We start from the raw sequence: 19084 nt of genomic DNA on the forward strand, positions 1-19084 counted from the left end.
TGGTTTTATTGTGACTTTGTGTTTTATTTTCTTTAATTTGCTATTCCTGATAATGAACTGGCCCGGGAAAATGTTGCATTAGTCTAGTAGAAACTCTGCCTTTATGCAGTGAATACAAACATTCCCTGCTGTGTTTATTTGAAATAGGAGCAGGCATTTTCTATATTTTAGTGGCATATGGTGCTAAGATTTTATCAGACTTTCTTCTAAAGAGCCAGGAAACTTTCTCTGCTTAAAAATGTGTGTTTATAAACAATAGGCTTGCAGTGAATATTCCCATCTGTTAGGTGAGCATAATTTGTGTAGGAATTCCTATAATAGGTGGAGTGCTTTGCAACTTTTTTGTATATTTTTTCCCTGGCGAGACATTAGACTAAAGAGACGGTACAGAACAGCATATGCCTAATACTCAATTTTGTATCTGCTCCTCCCTGTGGTTTGAAAACACTGCTATTTTTGTGCATCAGTACATAGGGTTATTGTAGGAATTCATAAGAATTTAAAATCTCTTTAGGGTCCTGCAACAGGAGGAAAATGGAATGGATAACAATTATATAATTGTGGAAATGTTGCAGAGGTGATGCTCTTTGTGTGGTTTTTCAAATACGCATTCCTGTGACTTGTGTTATTTCATTTCCAGAAACCTGTGTTGACTTTGTTTCAGCTTAATCTCAAAACTCCTCTTCATTATAGCCACAGTTACCTGACAATCGAAGCTGCTCACCCCTCTTGGGTCTTGGTTTGTGATTTAAATCAGTGGCATTGACTCTTTGTGTTCAGGTTGATATTATTCTGATTATCCACACTAATTAATTTTGCGTTTGAGATGAGCCATTCCTCAGAATAGAATAAAATTTTGAAGATTAAAACTCAGCAATATTTTTTCATAAAAGATTTTATTAATCTTGTCACGGGAATATCAAGATGGTTATCAGAGGGAAAACATACTTTGATTAATATTTGCTCAGTGCTGAATTACCTATATTGTCTAAGTGTTTTATTCACTTAAAAATTATGCCTTTAAGTTCCTTTTTCAGGTTGACTAATTGGACATACTTGAATAAAAAGATGAGCAATCAGTTGAATGTAAGTGATTTCAAGCTATACTTAGGAACTGAGCCCAGAAAACATACCATATGCGGTGCTTTTTCCCTGATTTTTAAAAGTTTCTGATTATCCTTTGTTAGGAGAAGTATTTTTAAATTAAAGATAACTGTTAATGGAACCTCTTTGTAAGGAAGGGTAGCATCACTCAGTTTTCTCTTTTTTGGAGGAGAGGCTACCATTCAGCTGGGGTTCAGCTCTCATTTCTTGTTTGTGGTAAGCCCCTTCCCATGCGTGAAAAGATCCAGGTCTCAGCCTTATTCCTGGTTTGTTTGTGAACATGGCCTAGAAACCAATTAATGGACTCTCTTAGGTATTGTGAAAGGTTGGGACTCCGAAGCTATAAAACTCACTTCAAGTGGTCCTTGGTTATAAATCTTAGTTGCTTGTGGATTTCAAAACATCCTAAGTTATAAAACTAACCATAAAAGTAGGGCTTTTATGGAAACTGTATCTTCTAAGTACATTTTTTTCTTCTATGAAATGTTACTGAAGTTTTTGGAAAGGCATTGCTTTGAAGGATGACAATTACTTACAGTCACAGGAATGGAAAATACAAGTGAGGTCACTTTTCAGTTATCCAGAACATTTTTAAAGTTAACGTCAGACCATGTGTGGAGAAGTAGGCAGGCAAGGGAAGTATGTGATTTGTGTTGGGGGGGGGGGTCTACAACAGTGGGTGGGGAAGGGGGCTGTGTCCCTGCTCTCTGCCTCGATGACACCTGTGTCTCATCCTGAAAGTGTTTGACACTTTCACATGACACATTATATAACAATTGTAGCCAGTTCTGGAAATAACTTTTAGAAGTTCTGATAGAATTATAATACTTTTTGTTGAAAGGTCTAGTTTACATGTAATGACCTTCAGCTGTTTAACATTTGTCATTTATTCAGCTAGGCATGTGTGATAGGTACTCCATGCGTGGCATCGTGCTGCGCGCCAGGGGCACAGTCATGAACAAGGCAGGTCTAGAGCCTAGTTGCATGTGCCGCTGACCGCCTAGCTGGGGAGACAGACAACGATTACATAATCTCGCAAATAAATTGCATTTGGGTTAAGCGTGTTGGCCAGAGAAGGACTGCATAGACAGCATACCAAAAATACTTGGTGAGCACTTGCAGAACGTGATGCTGGAACTCCTCTAGATACAGAACCATTAATACTTGTTTTTGGTCTTTGGCAGGTACACTATCCTGTCTTTACAGAGACTCGATGCTGGGTTTTACCGCTGTGTGGTGCGAAACAGGATGGGAGCTCTCTTGCAGAGAAGATCAGAAGTTCACGTCGCATGTATGTGTGCATTGGAAAAGTCTCCAAATGATGAATAACAGAAACAAAGTGTCTGTGGGGAATGCTGATCAGAATCACTTTTAACTGTTGTAGGAATTGAGATTCTGTCTTGGACTCTCTTTGGAATAGAATCATTGCTAAAATTGGTTGGGAGATAAGTGAATAGCCAGTGTAGCTGGCCCGATGATGGTGATGGGGCTAATGAGGCAAATACCACTCTTAAAATTCAACAGCCAGGGGCTCTATCAGGTACTGCGGAGGGCAAAAAGACATAAAAAATTAGCAGAATGCCTTCTGTTTTATGAATTAGCTGCTCTTAGCTTTTATTATCATTGTTATGTTCAGATTCAAATGTTTGTCAAATACAAAATTAAACCCAATTAGATAAAATTTCTTCATTTCATAATCAGTTCTTTCCAGTGATTTGTTTAGAAATCCTTTAGCTGCACAGTAAAAAGTACAAGGGTAGTGACGCCCTAGACGGTATTATTGTCTGTCCTAGATGGACTTGATGGGTCCTCTGTAGACACGATCCATTTTAGAGAATGCGGCCTCCGAAAGTAACTGAAGGAGACACCAGAGTGCAGGGAGTTTGCCTGGCCTTGGCAGGAGTTGGAGAGACAAGCTGGCCTGCAGAGAGCACTTCATACTTTTCTGGTCCAGAATCTGGGAAGGGTAGAGTCCTTCTAAAATGGCCTGTCCCTTTGTTAACATTTTGAGTTTACCACCAAAACGTCTTTTCATTCAAAACAAAGCAGGCAGTGTTATGCAACTTTACATTGTATATTTATATAACAAATTGGAGAGAACTTAAGAGCTCCTAAACTGGGCCATCCCAACCACCAAAGACAGTATTTTCTTATTTGTTATTTTGACCACAGGTAAGGCCTGTAAGTCAGTGTATCGAGTTGAATAATTTCTATTTACTCTCCTATTCTGCAATTACCAGTGACTGAGTGAGGTGCTGTTGCTCTACACGTTTAGTTATGTTTTTAATTACTAGGAAAACTTAACTTTTCTGAATTGTGGTGAAGTCACTCAGCTAAATCTTACTGCAGGATAATTTGGAACCTCTATTCAATTGAATAATTGAAAAGATAATTAATAAATATGAATTTCAGTTCAGTACCCCAAACATATTTGAATAAGTTAACAGCTTGGAATTTATTGTAATGTATTAAATTCTATTAAATAAAATTAAATTTTGGGCTTTTTCTTGGTTAATTATTTATATCCTTGTTTCTAGAAATTTATTTAGATTTTCTTCTCTTTTCTCCTTCTATTTGATAACGAGTTTCACTTCACTTTAAAAATAACCGTGACTGTTCTCCTAATCTGTTTCATCTTCTAGAATATTAAATGCTGCTTGTTAGATAGGAAATAATTTCCTCTGAATAAAAAATCCATTGATAAAAGAGCTTTTCTATGGACTGTTCCAAATTAAATGCATTCAGACAAACGTACAGCACATAAGTCATATCTGTGTGTACACACATATAACGGTCTTTAATCCTAACATAGACATTTTTCAAAAATTTTAAATGTTACTAATTTAAAAATTGGCGCCTTATACCCACATTCTAATGACTGTTTTTTTTTTTTTTTCCCGTGACCCCATTTCTTAAAAATGTTGTTAGCGAGTAGCATGAGAGACTGAGACAGAGCCTACCTGCACCCGATTAAGTCAACAGTATGGGGTTTGGAGAACCCTGTAAAAACAAGTTCGTGGCTAAACAAAAAATATCTCTCCCAAAAGACCTGTTAGGGAGACAGTCCCCCCAGCAATGGAAGGGAGAAAGTGAACAGGGCACTGGTGGCCGCCTAGGTGGAACTAGTTTGAGACCGAGTCGGCGGCGTGTGGCTACAGGGCAATTCTTCCCCGTCTCTGTGGCAGTGGGCCCCCTCTCGGTAGTTTATTCCAGTATTCAAATCAGAAGCAAACGTTTCATTGCGTTGTTGAAGTGACCGAGACTCTGAAGTTCTGCTGATGAATGCATTTCGTGGGCATTCGGGGGTCACGTGGTGCGGCCTCATGCTTCACTTCGCCACCAGACCTGCGCTCGTCAGCACTGCAGATTCTTCTGGCTTAGTGTTTAATTAAAGCACCATCGGTGACTTTGCTGTATTATAGTTATTTCCATCTTTGACCCTCCCCCCCCAAAGAAAGAGTTTTCTAGAACTCAAACGGTCTCATTTTTCTCTGCAGATATGGGAAGCTTCATGGACACAGACCAGAGGAAAACGGTTTCGCAAGGACAGGCAGCAGTTCTCAACTTACTGCCCATCAGCAGCTGCCCCAGGCCTCAGGTCACGTGGTTTAGAGAAGGGCACAAGATCGTTCCCAGCGGCAGAATGTAAGTTGCTCTGAGCTTTAAAATTCACTTCCCACTGGTTGGCGCCGTTTACATATTACTTAATGAAGTTCACTGTATCCATTAAGCCCTGAGGAGAAGGATCAGGTCTCTCAGGCCTCCCCCAGGCCTTTCCCAGCAGCTGTTTGGAGACCTGGCTGGGAAATGGCTCAGCAGTTTGAGGAAATCGTCCTGTAGTTACTTTTCCAGAGCGTCGCCCACCCTGAGTAAAGCCTCCTTGCTTGGTCCTTAATGGTCCCTTTTTCCCTTTCTTGAATGCACTTTTTTAAGATGTCATTGTCATCCCCGAGTCGTGTTTAGCTCCAAGTGCTAATTTAATGAGCTCTCGTACTTACTTACAGAGCTGTGGGTTTTTTTTCCCTCTTTTTACTGAACCATGTTTGATACCACTTTTTCTGACGATAAAACAGTAATTACTGCTTATTTCTCTTTATCCTTTTATCCTGCCGTGACAGTTTTATTTCTCTTCGTCTAATTAGTGGTTCACCATCTATTGCAGAATACTGCTTTGTGATTAGTTAAGCATTATTTCAAGGTGTTCCTGCCTATCCCACATTCAAGGTATTTATCTAATGCCAAACAGATTTTCTTCATTTAGAGCTTTAAGTGATTAAACGAGAACGTTTCGTGTACATTTCATAGCTGGGCATTTTGCAGTACAATTTAAAGTTAATACCCAAATATAAACATTGCAGGGATGGTCATTTCTGAAAGAGTCATGAAATGCTGTAAGCTGAGCTAAATGTCAAGTCCTTAGGCCGTCAGATGGCTGCACTCAAACAAAGATTCATGAGAAGAAAATGCTTCGTTTTTTAGTCTGTTTTTCCACAAAGGATACATATATAACACAGTTTGCTGAGTAGGTTTTAAATGTAACTCCAAAAGTCATTGCGGGGTGTAGCCTTGCTTTCTCCCCTGCCTGCCCATCCACAGATCCCTTCTCCAGGCCAGCTGCCATGCTCTCCCAGCTGGGCCTCTGGACCTGCTTCACCCCATGAAGTCCATTTAACAAATTCTTCTATTTTTGTTATTGGAAACAGGAAGACTGTTGAAATGTATAAAGGGCATATTTAAAAATGGTAGTGGGGCACCTGGATGGCTCAGTCGGTGAAACATCAGATTCTTGACCTCAGCTCAGGTCTTGATGTCACAGTTGGTGAGTTTGAGCCCTGCATTGGACTCTTTGCTGACAGCTTGGAGCCAGCTTCAGATTCTGTGTCTTCCTTGCTCCCTGCCCTCCCCCGCTCATGCTCTATCTCTCTTTCTCTCAAAAATAAAAAAACATTTAAAAAATTTAAAGAATTAAAAAAATTAAAATGTTAGTAAAAAAGTAATTACCTTAGAAAATGGGAAACTGCTTTCCTTTTTCATTATTTTGTTAAGAGTTGCTTGCGCGTCCACCTTTATAGTGATTCCAGTGATAACAAATGCCTCTTGAGGTCGGTGAAACGAACAGGGATCAATTTTTCATTCTTTTAGAAGCCTGTTAGGCTGAACAAAAGGCAGCTGAGATAGACTCCGGTGAAATATTCTGGAGTGTTCTAGCACTGAACACAGTATGACTGGGCTGGTTTGGGAAGAGTGCTGGGAAGAGAAGGTCCCGGGGAGGCTGAGTAGATCGAATCAAGCTTCTCCATCACTGGAGTTTCCAGTTTACGTCAATGGGAGCACAGTCCACGGTGGAAGGACTAGTTCAGAGTAGCAAGTAGCCATTTGGCAATTTGTTTATTGACTTGTGGTCTAGCTGTCAGCATTTATTCGAGAAGTATGAAAGGAGATAAAGTGAAATAGCAACTCTTAACTTTATAAGCTTTTCCTGTTTTACTTGCAGATTCTTGCCAAAGACTGTTTAATTCCTGGTGAGCTAATAATGTAAAGACACTAAGTAGGCTTTAACTTGGTGTCACTTCAAACAAACGGTCTGCGAAGCTATTGATAAAGCTCCAATGTCAGTAGAATAATATGCTGGTAATCCTTTTTTTTTTTTTTTTTTTTTTTTTTAGATGAGATGAGGCTGATTAGGGATATTTACACATTTGCAAGGCCCTTCAGTTTCATATTTTCCACTTCATCATCACCTCCATATTTATTAAGTACCTGCTGTGCAAGACCTCGTAAATCAGCGTGCGTGTGGTTTTCTCCGTGAGTTTATACATCGTTCAGAGACCCCATGCTTTCCACTTCTAAGGAAGTTCGGCTTTGCAAGGCAGTTGGAAGGGCATTTCTTCAGGGCCCCTGTCTGGATGGTTGGCAGATAAGTCAGATGGCATTAGATCTGTTCTGTGCCACCAAAGGTGTCATTTAAAAATGGAAACGTTTGGCTCAAAGTGTTTCATTCATGTTGAAACAGGTCAAGCTTCTGTACCTACTGTAACCTGATTATCTGTAGTCCGTTCATAACACAGTGTGAGGGGATGGGGGGACAGGTGGCCCTTGGCCATGGGGAGGAGGAGCCTGGTCTCGCCAATCCCACCCCCTAATTTTTTAACATTACCATGGGACCTTCAAAATGTGAGCTTTTGGCTTACGATTTAATGATTCTTTTTTTCATTTTCAAGGGAAAAAACAATTTTAACAATGATTCCTGACTTGAAAAGTTAGTTGAATAGCCTATTAATAATGTTAACAGCAGCTGTTACTGATTGGAGGCCTCCTTGAATGTGATACCATGTCCTCCCCTATCCTCACACTTGCTGTCAGCTGTGCTTGGAGCTCTCCGGCTGCAGATCGGAGACGCTGGCCATCCTGCCCAAGGGCACACAGCTGACCGTGGCCAGGCTGGGCTCCGCCCCAGGTCTGTCTGCATCAGGCTAATGAGTCTTTTCATTTGATCTTGCCAAACCCTCTTCATGCTTTTGAGCTATTTTTCCCATACACTAGTTTTATTTCTATTTCTCCCTTTTTAGAATGTCAGCCTTCAGTGTGAAATGCTACAGGCTTCTGTGAGCCACAGGCCCGCACGACCCGTGTGCCCACATAGCCCTGAGTGTGCCTGTGAGGTGCTGTTTATATATGTTCCCCTGTGTTGGGTCTCCAAGTCCCTAACTTGAGAAATTTTTGACAAAAGAGAAGGCAAATGTGGTTTTCCAGTTAAGGCATGGGCCTTTCAAAATTCCGAGGCCTAGTGGGCGATGGGGTGGAAATGAGGTCTGTGTAGCACAGGGTGAGGGGCAGCAAGAAATGGAGGCCCATTGCCCTGTGCCGAGCCCAGCACCCTGTCACCAGCAGCCTCTCGGCTCCTGAACTGCATACTTGTTGAAGGAGGAGGCTTAGTTCGTGGGGTGAAAGGAGCAGCAAAAATTCATCACCATCCTGAAAAAGGGGCCGAAGTGAGTGTCCCAGTGGCAGACGTGAGCTGTTTCACATTCACAGGAGAAGGAGGCTACGTGGAAAACTCACAAAGTTCTGATTGCACTTTGGGCTTTTCCCCCAAGTCATTCATTGAGAACTTACCGAGGGCCTGACACCAGTATGGTTCCAGGCACTGACAGTGCCGCGGGAAACCAAAGAAAAGGCCCTGTCCTCAGGGAGGAAGGAAAGGTGATTGACCAGCTGGTGAAACGGAGAGGAGAAAATAAAGCAGGGCACCGAGTGGGGAGCATGAAGGTTGGGTGGGTTGCTGTTTTTGACATGGAATCAGAGAAACCCTCTCAGATAATAACCAGAGACCTTGGAGCAGAGACCTGAATGATTCAGGGGAGGGAGCCTGGGTGTAAGTCAGGGAGAAGAGCACGTGAGGTAGGAGAATGGCCAGGGCGTTGGAGGAGCAGCCAGGGTGGGGTGAGGGGACAGGCTGGAGATGGACTTTTGGAGGTGGCTGAGCCTGAGTCCTAGGAAAGTTTACTTAGCCACAGTGAGGACTTCGGTGCTTGCTCTGAGGATCTGAGCAGACCAGCCATGCAGTCTTCCCTGTGACTCTGCCATTAGGAATGATGTTCAGAATGGACTGTAGGGCAGCAGTAGGAGGCTTGTGAGGGACTCGCTGCGCTAGTTGAGGTGGCTCAGATCTGGAGGTGTGGAGAGGGGTGGTGAGAAGTGACAGATGCTCGTCTCTTCTGCATGTAGAATGGATAGATCTATGCTGGATCGGATGTGAAGTATGGGAGGAGGAAGGGAGCTATGGAAAATCCAAGAATTCTGGCCCAAGCAACTGATAGGTTGGAGTTACCATTTCCTGAATTGGAGAGAGGTGTGGAGGCAAACAAGTTTTGTGTATATTGGGGAGACATTGGTGGTGGCAACTGAAATTTGTTTTGTACGTGTTTGAGGTGCCTAGCAGGTGGTTGCGAGGATGCAGTCATGAGGTGGTTGAATATATCAGACTCAAGGTCTGCAGCAAAGCAGAGGCTAAACTGGGGGGTTGTTGCTGTGTTATTTAAAGCTCTCTAAAGTTCCATGTGACAACATAAGCCAGTAAGTGGAACCCAGAGGCTTCCATCTTATTGCTGAGATGCTCTTGGTGTCACAGAGGATGACCGTGCACTGGAGTAGTCAGAGATGCACAAAACCAAGCTGGTAGAAGAAGGGGACAGGGTGGCACTGGGGTGTTGCCAAGGAGCAAGGAGTGAGTCAGCACTTGAATGGCTTCCCAAGCATGTGAGGTCCTATCCTGGAACGTGTGGTCACATCAGCCCACACAGCAGAGGAGATGTGAGGCTGCAGAAGCAGGAGGGGACTGGAAAGGTGGGGAGGTGGGACAAGGGAGAAAAGGCGAAGTCTCATGGCTGGTGCTGTTGGGGTCAGTGCCAGTGCCCTCCGACCCGGCACTGGCCGGCCGTCAGCAGCTTTCTCTCGTCTCACCTTCAGACGTGAGGTGGTGAGAGTCACGACCCTGCGTGGCACGTGTACACCGTCTCCTCAAGAGGCATCAGCCTCCCCTGGGTGCTGGCTGTCTATGGCATCCTTGTTCTTAGAATTATGTCTTGTTCAACAGATAAGCACCCCTGGAATGGCTGGGTGAGTGAAGAAGTGTGAAGAAAAGTCAAGTAATACCTGCAAACTTCCTCACCAAAAAGGGGGGGAAAACATAACAAACCTTGAGCATAAATGCTATTGGTGAAGGAGTATGAATGTATCTTGGAAAGACAAACAGTACTTTGAAAGAATTGAGAATAAGTTATACACAGAATTTTGAATAGGCAATTACAGGTTTTACTTATCTGAGAGGATGCAAAAAAAAAAAATGTTTATTTTTCTGATTTACTGAATCCAAACAGTTAGTTTGCTATGTCTGCATGTCAAAGATCAGTATAGCCTTGTCTTATAAATATAGTCTAATTTGATAATAAAATTGTCCTGCATTATTTGAGTTTTGATGTATGTCCTTTGTTTCCTTTTATTTCTCAGAATGTAAAATGTGAATGTCGATGTCGTGCAGTATTTTTCTTACCTCCGGGAGGTGATTTGTGTCGGCAGTTATCAGATTAGGCCGCAAAGACTTGTTGTGTGCAGTGCCATTCTTCTGCCTAATTGCAGGTCCCCGTGCTCAGAGTGCGCACTGTAGGCTGCCTGACGGGAATGCGAAGCATGGTGCGCTTGCACGTGTTTTCCGGCGAACGTGAAGTTCACAGATTAAATATTTCAACCTCCAGTCAGCTTTGTGGGACGACTTGGCAGGAATGCTGTGAGTTGTGAAGTATGGGCAGTAAACAGCATCCCAGGCGATGTGGAAACAGCCTGACTCATAATCGTCCACGCTCAAACACTTGAATGTCCATTAACTTATTACCATTTCATTTCAATCGCGTAAAGAAAGATTTGTTTAAATTAGCACTTGTGATGGAAGTCACAACGTAATGCTTGAATGAAGTAGATCTGGTTGTAATAATATTTTTATAGTTAACTGAGCTTTCAAAATAATATGCTTTTAAAAATTTTATATTTTATGGGCATTTGGCGACTGTTTATAGAGTATGTCTACACGTGTGAATTGAGCCATGTTTGGTATTAGTAAAAAAAGGCTAGGAGATGGGGGCTCCGGACCTGCTTCTGCCATTAATTCTGACCTTGGGCACATTACTTACTCCAGTTTGCTTCCATTCTCTCATGTCAGAATGAGGAAGGTGTGCTAGATGACCATCGAGGCCCTTCCTGGCGTTCATGTTCAGCGATGCTCCCACAAGGGTGGGGCCGGCCCTGTCTCTCCCGCTGTAGCTGTCTCCCTTCACACGTCCAGCAGATATTTATTGAGTGCTCATTTCGTGCTGGCACTGGACCAGCTGCCAGGGGCCGGATGGGGCTTGTGGCACGGAGGGGCCTGCCAGTGGTGAGCTATGGCCTTGCATGGAACAGGTTAATAAACAGGACACTTTCGGGGGAGGACGGCGCTGCGCAGAAATGAGCAGGGAGAGAGTGGGGCGGGAGGGGGAGGCAGCTGGCCGCTGCCCCACCGTGGCTGGCCCAGGACCTGTCTCTGTGCGGGTGGCATTTTCACAACTGCGTTTCTGCGTTGTAATTGACATACAGTGTGAGGCACAGGTTTCCAGCACACAGGTTGATGAGTTTTAACAAATATGTGACAAATGTCAGGCACTTCCCAGTCCCCAGTTCCCTGGGGCAGTTAGCATTCCTGTGCCCCCAGCCCTGCCCACTGATCTAATTTTTATTACCATAGGATAGTTTTTCTTTTTTTAATTTTTAGCATTTATTTATTATTAAGAAACAGAGAGCATGAGCAGGGGAGAGGCAGAGAGAGGGAGATACAGAATCTGAAACAGGATCCAGGCTCTGAGCTATCAACACAGTCTGACATGGGGCTCGAACCCACAAACCACGAGATCATGACCTGAGCCGAAGTCAGACGCTCAACCAACTGAGCCATCCAGGCGCCCCAGTTTTTCTATTCTAGAAATTCTTGTACATTCTGACCATAGAATATGAAATCTTTTGTGCCTTGCTTCTTTCATTAAACATTCATTCTCAAGGTGATACTTAGTAACAATAATTATTAATGTTTTTGAGTGACGGGCACTGTTTTAAGTGTTTTCCATGTAATCATAGAGTGATTCAGGAGATCCTGACAGCGGCCCCATGAATCGTTCTGTTATTATTCCCCCTTCACTGTTGGGGGCTGAGGTGGACAGAGGCCAGCAGCCAGGCAATGCCAGAGCCCTCGTTGTCCCGGCCTTGCTCACGGCTTTTGCAGTCTATACGGGGAGAGTGAGGAGCCTGGAGTGTTCTCGGGAGCAAATACTTGCCAAACCAGGAAAGAGCTTGTTGCATCTGCTAAGCTGAAGGGACTGTCGTGTGGTCAGGAAGGAGGAAGAGGGGCAGAGAGAGCAAAGGGAAGAGCCTGGAAGGGATGTGGGACCTGGAGGCACCAGGGTCTGGGAAAGAATATGGATTTATTCCACATACAGTAGGAAGTCTTTTCAGGAGTTTGAATTTTTTTGGAAAATGTTTTGAGATTGTGGTAAAATACATGTAACAATTTACTGTCTTAACAATGTTTCAGAGTACATTTCAGTGGCGTTAAGTACGTTCCCAGTGCTGTGCAGCTGTCCCTACCGTCCATGGCCAGAGCCCTGTCTTCTTCCCATGCTGGAACTCTGTCCCTGTTTAGCAGTAACTCCCTCTGTGCCTTCCCCTGTCCCTGGCATCACCCCTCTACTTTCTGTCTGTGATTTTGACCCTGCCAGGTCCCTGTGTAAGTGGAATCATACAGTATTTGTCCTTTTTCCCCATTTTTAATTCAACTTAATATTTTGAGTCAATCACGTATTCACATGGAGTCATAAGAAATAATACAGAGACCCTTGAACCGGTGTCCCCACCTGGTGCCCTCTTGCCACACTGTCACACAGCTTCACAACCAGGTTATCGACATTGATACTGTAACATGGCACATTCCCATCCACATTCCTTCCTGTGTGCTGTTTGTAGCCACACCCCTTTCCTCTAGCCCTCACACCCACACCAAACCTGGGAAATCACTGATCTGGTCTCCATTTCTCTAGCTTTACCACTTAGAGAATGTTCTAGAATCCTGCAGCCTGTGTTAGGATTGGCTTTCCTCACTCGTTATAATCCTCCGATACAGTCAGGTCATCGCCTCTGGGGGTGTTTGGCGCTTCTCCCTGTGTGGTGTTCTATGGTGTGCACCTACCACAGCCTGCACCACCGCTCACCTGCCAAAGGACAGCTGGGTTGTAGCCACTTTTCCTCCTTGATGAGTAAGCTGCTGCAAACATTTGTGTACAGGATTTTGTGTAAACCAAGTCTTTGCTTTTCTGGGATAAACACCCAGGAAGGCAGCGGCTGGGCAATGTGGTAGTTGGGTGTTGAATGTTTATAAGAAAATGCCAAAGTGTTTTCTGGAGCGGTGGTACTGCTTTATGTTCCTCCCAGCAACACGTGAGGGACCCAGTCTCCCCGCCTCCTCACTAGTATTTGCTGGTGTCACTGTTTTTTACCTTAGCCATCCTGGTAGGTCTGCAATTATAACTCAATATGTTTTTAATTTGCATTTCCCTAATGGCTAATGATGTTGAATATCTCTTAATGTGTGGATTTTAAAAAGAACCAAATAGAAAAAAACTACATTTCCTGAAATGAAAAATATAATCATTTGTTTAAAAAGTCCACTGAAGGGCACCCAGGAGGTTCATTCGGTTAAGTGTCTGACTCTTGATTTCACCTCAGGTCATGACCTCACGGTTCATGGGATCGAGCCCCATGTTGAGCTGCACACTGAGAGCATGGAGCCTGCTTGGAATTCTCCTTCTCTCTGCCTCTCCCCACCCATTCTCGTTCCCTCCCTCTCTCCCTCCCTGCCTCCTCCTCCTCCTCCTCCTCCTCCCCTCCCACCCCTCTTCCTTCCCCCTCTTCCTCTCTCTCAAACTAAATAAACTTTAAAAAATAAATAAAATAAAAAGTCAATTGAATGGATGACAGAGCAGACGATATGCAGCTAAAGTGAAAAATAGCATCCTGTATAGGTATGAGGAAAAAACTCAGAATAAAGCACAGAGATTAAAGAAGACATAAAATATAGCAGACAGGCTAGGAGATAAAGAGGATAGAATAATCACTCCAGCTCTAAGAAGAGTCCAGAAGGAAAGAACGGAGAGAACGGGGTGTGGATAATGTTCAGAGATAATTGTCATAGTATTTCCTAAAATGATGGATCCTCAGAGTCAAAAGGCAGATTAAGCTCCAACTAGGATAAATGAAAATATATCCAAATCTAGACGTGTTCTAGTGTCACTGTGGAACTTCAGATGGAAGAAATCTTAACAGCAGCCGTACGTGTAATTCAGGCTGCCTCAAAGGAACAGCAATTAGATCTCAGCTGACAGCAATAGTAGAGAAGATAACGGAATAATAGCTTCAAACATCCAAGGGATGTAACTGTAATCATGGAGTCCCACATCCAGCTAAACTGCTGTCCCAGACTGAGGGAGACTTGATGATCTTTTCAGACAAGATGGGGAATTGACATTTCTGAGAGCTGTGCTGAGAGACCTCAGAGTGGGCCTGAGAAAAAAGGGTGCTGAGTCTAGAAGGACATTGGATATTAGGAATGTTGGTGTTCATTTGAATTTTTCTAGTTAGGACATGTTTAGGAATTGTAGTTTAGATATATTTAAAGAAAAGATAATGAAGTAGAGCAAGTTGAGATAATTCATTGGGAATTTTTTTGTTTTAAGAATGGCTGCAGGGGGGTGCCTGGGCAGCTCAGTCAGTTAAGCATTGTACTGCAGCTCAGGTCATGATCTCACAGTGAGATTGACACCATGTTGGTCTATGTGCTGACAGCTCAGAGCCTGGAGCCTGCTTCAGATTCTGTGTCTCCCTCTCTCTCTCTGCCCCTCCTTTACTCGCACTCTGTCTCTCTCAAAAACAAGCAAACAAACAAACAAAAAAGAATGTCTATAGAGAAATGATGACCACAATGGGTACCTGAGATCAAGGGGGTTGTTTTTCTCTTAAGGTGGGAATTACTAAGGACTCCTGGGTGACTCATTCATTTGAGCATCTGACTCTCGATTTGGGTTCAAGTCATGATCCCAGGGTTGTGGGATCGAGCTCTGTGTCGGGCTCCGTGCTGAGTATGGAGCTTGCCTAATATTGTCTCTCTCTGCCACTCCCTCACTCTGTCTCTGTCTCTTTCTCTCTTTAAAAAAATTTTTTTTGCATGAGGGCGGGGATGCCAGAGACTATTTGTATGCTAGCGGATTCTCCACTCAAGAAGGAGAATGTGAGGAGTGAAAGGAGTGTGAGTGTGGCTGGAGGAACAAGCTCTGGAGGAGGTGAGAGGCCAGGCAGCCCGGGCACCCACCGAAGGAGCATGCTCAGGAAGGCCTCCGCATGCTGGGCCCACAGGTTTATCCCCTGTCCCTGAGCCCTGCTGGAGGGGCCTTCGATAGGGTGAGGGGCATTTTCCAGTATAACACAAGAGAAGCCTTATGTGGGTGTGGATTCATGTTGCTCGGCTGTTCTTATGGGAAAGTGAGGGCTTGTGGATTTTTATTTTCTTTGTGAATACTGGAAGGAGGTTTAAGTTTAGAGTCAAGTGTGGCACAAGAAGAGATGTGAAGGTGCTTGAGATAACCATCCAGAGAGTCCAAGCAAACTGAGAAACTTGCTAGGCTCATGATACAATCTGAGTGGACGTACATAGTTGAGGTTTGTGGGAATGGATTACGGTTAGGAATTCTGGTGCAGTCGTACAGAAGACGGCCTATTGGGTTCAGAGAGGGGGAAGTCTTGCCAAAGTGTCACATGGGAGTGAAAAACAAGGATGTCCAGGGTGGTTTGCAGAGTTTTGATGGCTCGCTGCTGTCTGAGGGAGGAAGTGGAGGGTGCCCATGTATGGCAGGGTCAGCGGGCCTCTGGAGTCTGTGAAGTCATGGAAACGAGTGGGGGCCTATGGGAAAGTGCTGCCTTGGGCCCCCCAGGTCCTCTCATCTTCACCTTGGCTACTCCTTCCAGCCCCAGACAGCTGGTGTCTCCTCCCACTGGAAGGGGGAGAGCAGGCGATGCAATCCAGAATGGTGGCCCAAGGTAAATTTTTGTGGGGTGAGCTTTGACCCTCAGGGAATCCGGGAATGGGTGTATGTGGGGGAGAGGTGTGGACCAGTTGATAATTGCCATGCCACCCCAGCTGGACTGTCGAGTGACACACAGCTTCAAGCAGCCTCTCTGAAGTCATCCTGGGAGTGCAGCTGAGGCCGCTGGGGCCCCACCCTCCTTTGTCCTCTCTCCTCCCTCCTTCCTTTACTGCTTCCCTGAGACCTCATCCCTGGGGAGTGGGGCCAGGCAGAAGCTGCTGCAGAGTGGCTCTGTTCCCTCAGGAGAACTGGGCTATTATCTGAAGGATTTGAGGTTGACTGATGAAGAATGGAACTTTCACAGGGCTTGGCAAGGCTGAGGGAGTGAGCCCAGCTGTGGGGCTGAGATGGCACGTGAGACAGCGGCAGCAGGAGTGAGAGGGTTAGACACTAAAGTCGCAGCATGAGGGTGCTCAGCCACCTGGGATGACGGCAGGAGGAGGGGTCCGAGGGAGATGCAGAGCCAGGAGATTCTTTCTCAGACACGTAGAGCGAACAAGTAGAAGCTGAGCAGGTGATGCATGGAGAATAAATGATGGTATGATTCTATCCCATGGTGGTCAAAGGGCTGGAGTTTGGTAGGAGGAGAAACAGTTTGTAGTGGCCCATGGATGGCTATGGCGATGCTTGCTCTTTGTAGATAGAACACTGGGAAGCCCTTCTGGAAATGCTCCTCTGGGCGGTTGGCTTCAACATCTGGCACTTTGGAATCCCACTACTGTAGACTGTGTGTGGCCCCTTACCCCACCCAAGGTCAAAGGTTGAAATCCTCATCCTCAGTGTGATGGTGTTAGGAGGGGGGTGGTCTTTGCAAGGTGTTTAGGTCATGAGAGTAGAGCCCACATGATAGGATCACTGCCCTTAAGAAAAAGACCCCAGAGACCTTCCTCCACCCTTTGGCCTTGTGAGGACACAATAAGAAGCTGGCCATGAAGGCAGAGGCCCCCATCAGACACCAAATCTGTCAGTGCCTTGAGCTCAGACTTCCAGCCTCTAGAACTGTGGGAAATACATGGTTTTGTTTTTAAGCCATGGTGATATTTATAGCAGCCTGAATGGACTGAGACACCCACCCAGGGGGTGTCTGTCCTGGGACAGGTCCCTCAGCCTCAGTGCCTCTCCTGCAGGGAGCAGGGAGACTGTTCTCTTTCTCCTGAGTTGTCCTGAGATTTAGAGTGAGAAGTAATTTACCAGCTAATGTTTGAGGAAGTGACAGATGATCCGTACTATGTCACCCATCCCCCCAGATTATGTCCTCATACTTACTTTGAAGGTGTCCTGTGTAGATGTGGCTGTGTATGTAGTTGTCTCTAAATGTTAGCTGGGAGAGAGGGACCCAGGGGTAGAGAATGTGCTCTGCCCCCGTGTGTCCTATGGGCTTTTCCAAGTGCTGGTTCAGTGCCTAGAAAGTTCCCCTTGTTGTTCTGCCCACATCCAGGGAGAGCCCTGTTGTCTGAGCAGATGACACTGCAGGCATATTAGTGTCTATAGGAGCAGGTAAGAGAAAGATGGGAAGCGCCATGTTGCTTCAGTGAATAGCTACAGAGTGCTGACCTTGGTTCCCCTTTCTAGTACTTCAGCCCAGAGCCTCACTGTGCTCTGTGAGAGGAGGGCCAGGGTATTGGGGCGAGGGTCATCCTTTCCTTCAGATCGTTAGGTCGTTTGACACTGTTGGATGAAAGGTTACCCTTTAAATGCCGTTAGATCAGGTTATGGGCCACAGCCGGTGGTGGCAGATATTGACCTTGAGGCCTGCCCTGTCCGTGATGTGCACGGACTGAATGAAGTAATGTTTGTTTGGCGCCTGTGGGAGGCTTCAGCTGTGCCTGCTGCTTTGGGATATGGGCATGTCACTGCCAGAGAACCCTCCCTGAGCAGCGTGAGCGGCTGAGTGCAGGGGTGGGGGCTCTTAGCGCTACTTGGTTCCATTTGAGCTGGCAGTATAGTGTTTAATGACAAGACTTCCATATTCTCTGCACCAATTTTTTATTGGAAAATAACACACCACTTCATTTTACATGAGCAGATCTAGTGACAATAACGCCTTTCTTTACAAATATTAGCCTATTATACATCTCAAGTCCGTTGCACATAATTGCATTTCACCCACTCTACATAATACTTTAATTAAAACCAAGATAATTAAAATACAGTTTTAATGAACAATAAATTCTGAAGTTGCCAGGCCTGGAATGTGTTATGTGAATCATACCTTGCTCTTTTGTTTTTTAGCTCTTAAGTCAGTATCCACATTATGTTTTGAAATGGCAACAGTCTGAGCAAGAGGCATTTTTAAATGCATATAATAGTGTGTCCTAGCAAATCATGTATTTCTTTGTGGCTGTCATAGATCTGCCACCCCCCTTGCACATATGGGCTGTTTGCTACTGATTGTAAACCCCAGAAGCAAGGAAAAGGTTTTCAGTGTAGTTTTTCCTCTGTTTTTATTGATATATAATTAACCTATAACAATGTATTAGCTTTAGATGTACAGCATAATGATTTGATAGATGTGTATATTATGAAATAATCACCACAATAAATCTGGTTAACATCCATCACCACACAGAGTCACAACTTTTTTCTTGTGCTGAGAACTTTTCAGATCTACTCTTTAGCGACTTTGAAATAAACAGTACTATGCTGTTAGCTACAGTCACCATGCAGGGTACACCCCCAGGACTTTATCTTGCAACTAACTGGAAGTTTATACCATTGGCCGCCTTCACCCCTCACCTCCGCGCCCCACCCCCCACCTTTGGCAACTACTGGTCTGTTTTATTTCTACAAATTCAGTTTGTTTAGATTCCATGTACAAGTGAGATCGGACTGTATTCGTCGTCTTCTGTCTTGTTTTTGTTAAGGAGCATAATGTACTCAGGGTTCATCCATCTGGTCACAAAATGACAAGATTTCTTATGTCATTGAGGTTGAGTATTATTCCCTCTTTATCCATTCACCTGCCAATGGACATGGAGGCTGTCTCCACGTCTGGGCTGCTGTGAATGGCGCTGCAGAGAACCCGCCGGTGCACACGGCTCTTTGGGACGGTGATTTTGTCTCCTATAGATGCACGCCCGGAAGTGGAATTGCGGGATCGTACGGCAGTTCTCCTTTCCAGTTTTCAGGAAACTCCAAACTGTTTTTCCGTCATGGCTGCGCCAATTTACATTCCCACCACAGTGCCTGAGGCCTCCCTTTTCTCCACGTCCTCTCCAACACCTGTTACCTCTTGTCTTTTCAAGACTGCCCACCCTAGCAGGTGT

At 44.7% G+C, this 19084-nt stretch overlaps 1 protein-coding gene across 1 annotated transcript in view; it reads left to right on the forward strand.

Annotated features, from left to right (window-relative positions):
• The first annotated feature begins 4455 nt into the window (after window positions 1-4455).
• The window catches only part of SDK1 (sidekick cell adhesion molecule 1), a 500361-nt gene continuing 485732 nt past the window's right edge, over window positions 4456-19084 (forward strand). The window contains exons 1-2 of the mRNA XM_039226081.1: window positions 4456-4506; window positions 4602-4749. Coding sequence (XP_039082012.1) covers window positions 4604-4749 — 146 coding nt within the window. The 5' untranslated portion in view covers window positions 4456-4506; window positions 4602-4603. The remainder of the gene's footprint in view (window positions 4507-4601; window positions 4750-19084) is intronic.

Source organism: Hyaena hyaena, unplaced genomic scaffold (assembly GCF_003009895.1).
Source record: "Hyaena hyaena isolate Hyena2069 unplaced genomic scaffold, ASM300989v1 scaffold_20, whole genome shotgun sequence".
Taxonomy (NCBI): domain Eukaryota; kingdom Metazoa; phylum Chordata; class Mammalia; order Carnivora; family Hyaenidae; genus Hyaena; species Hyaena hyaena.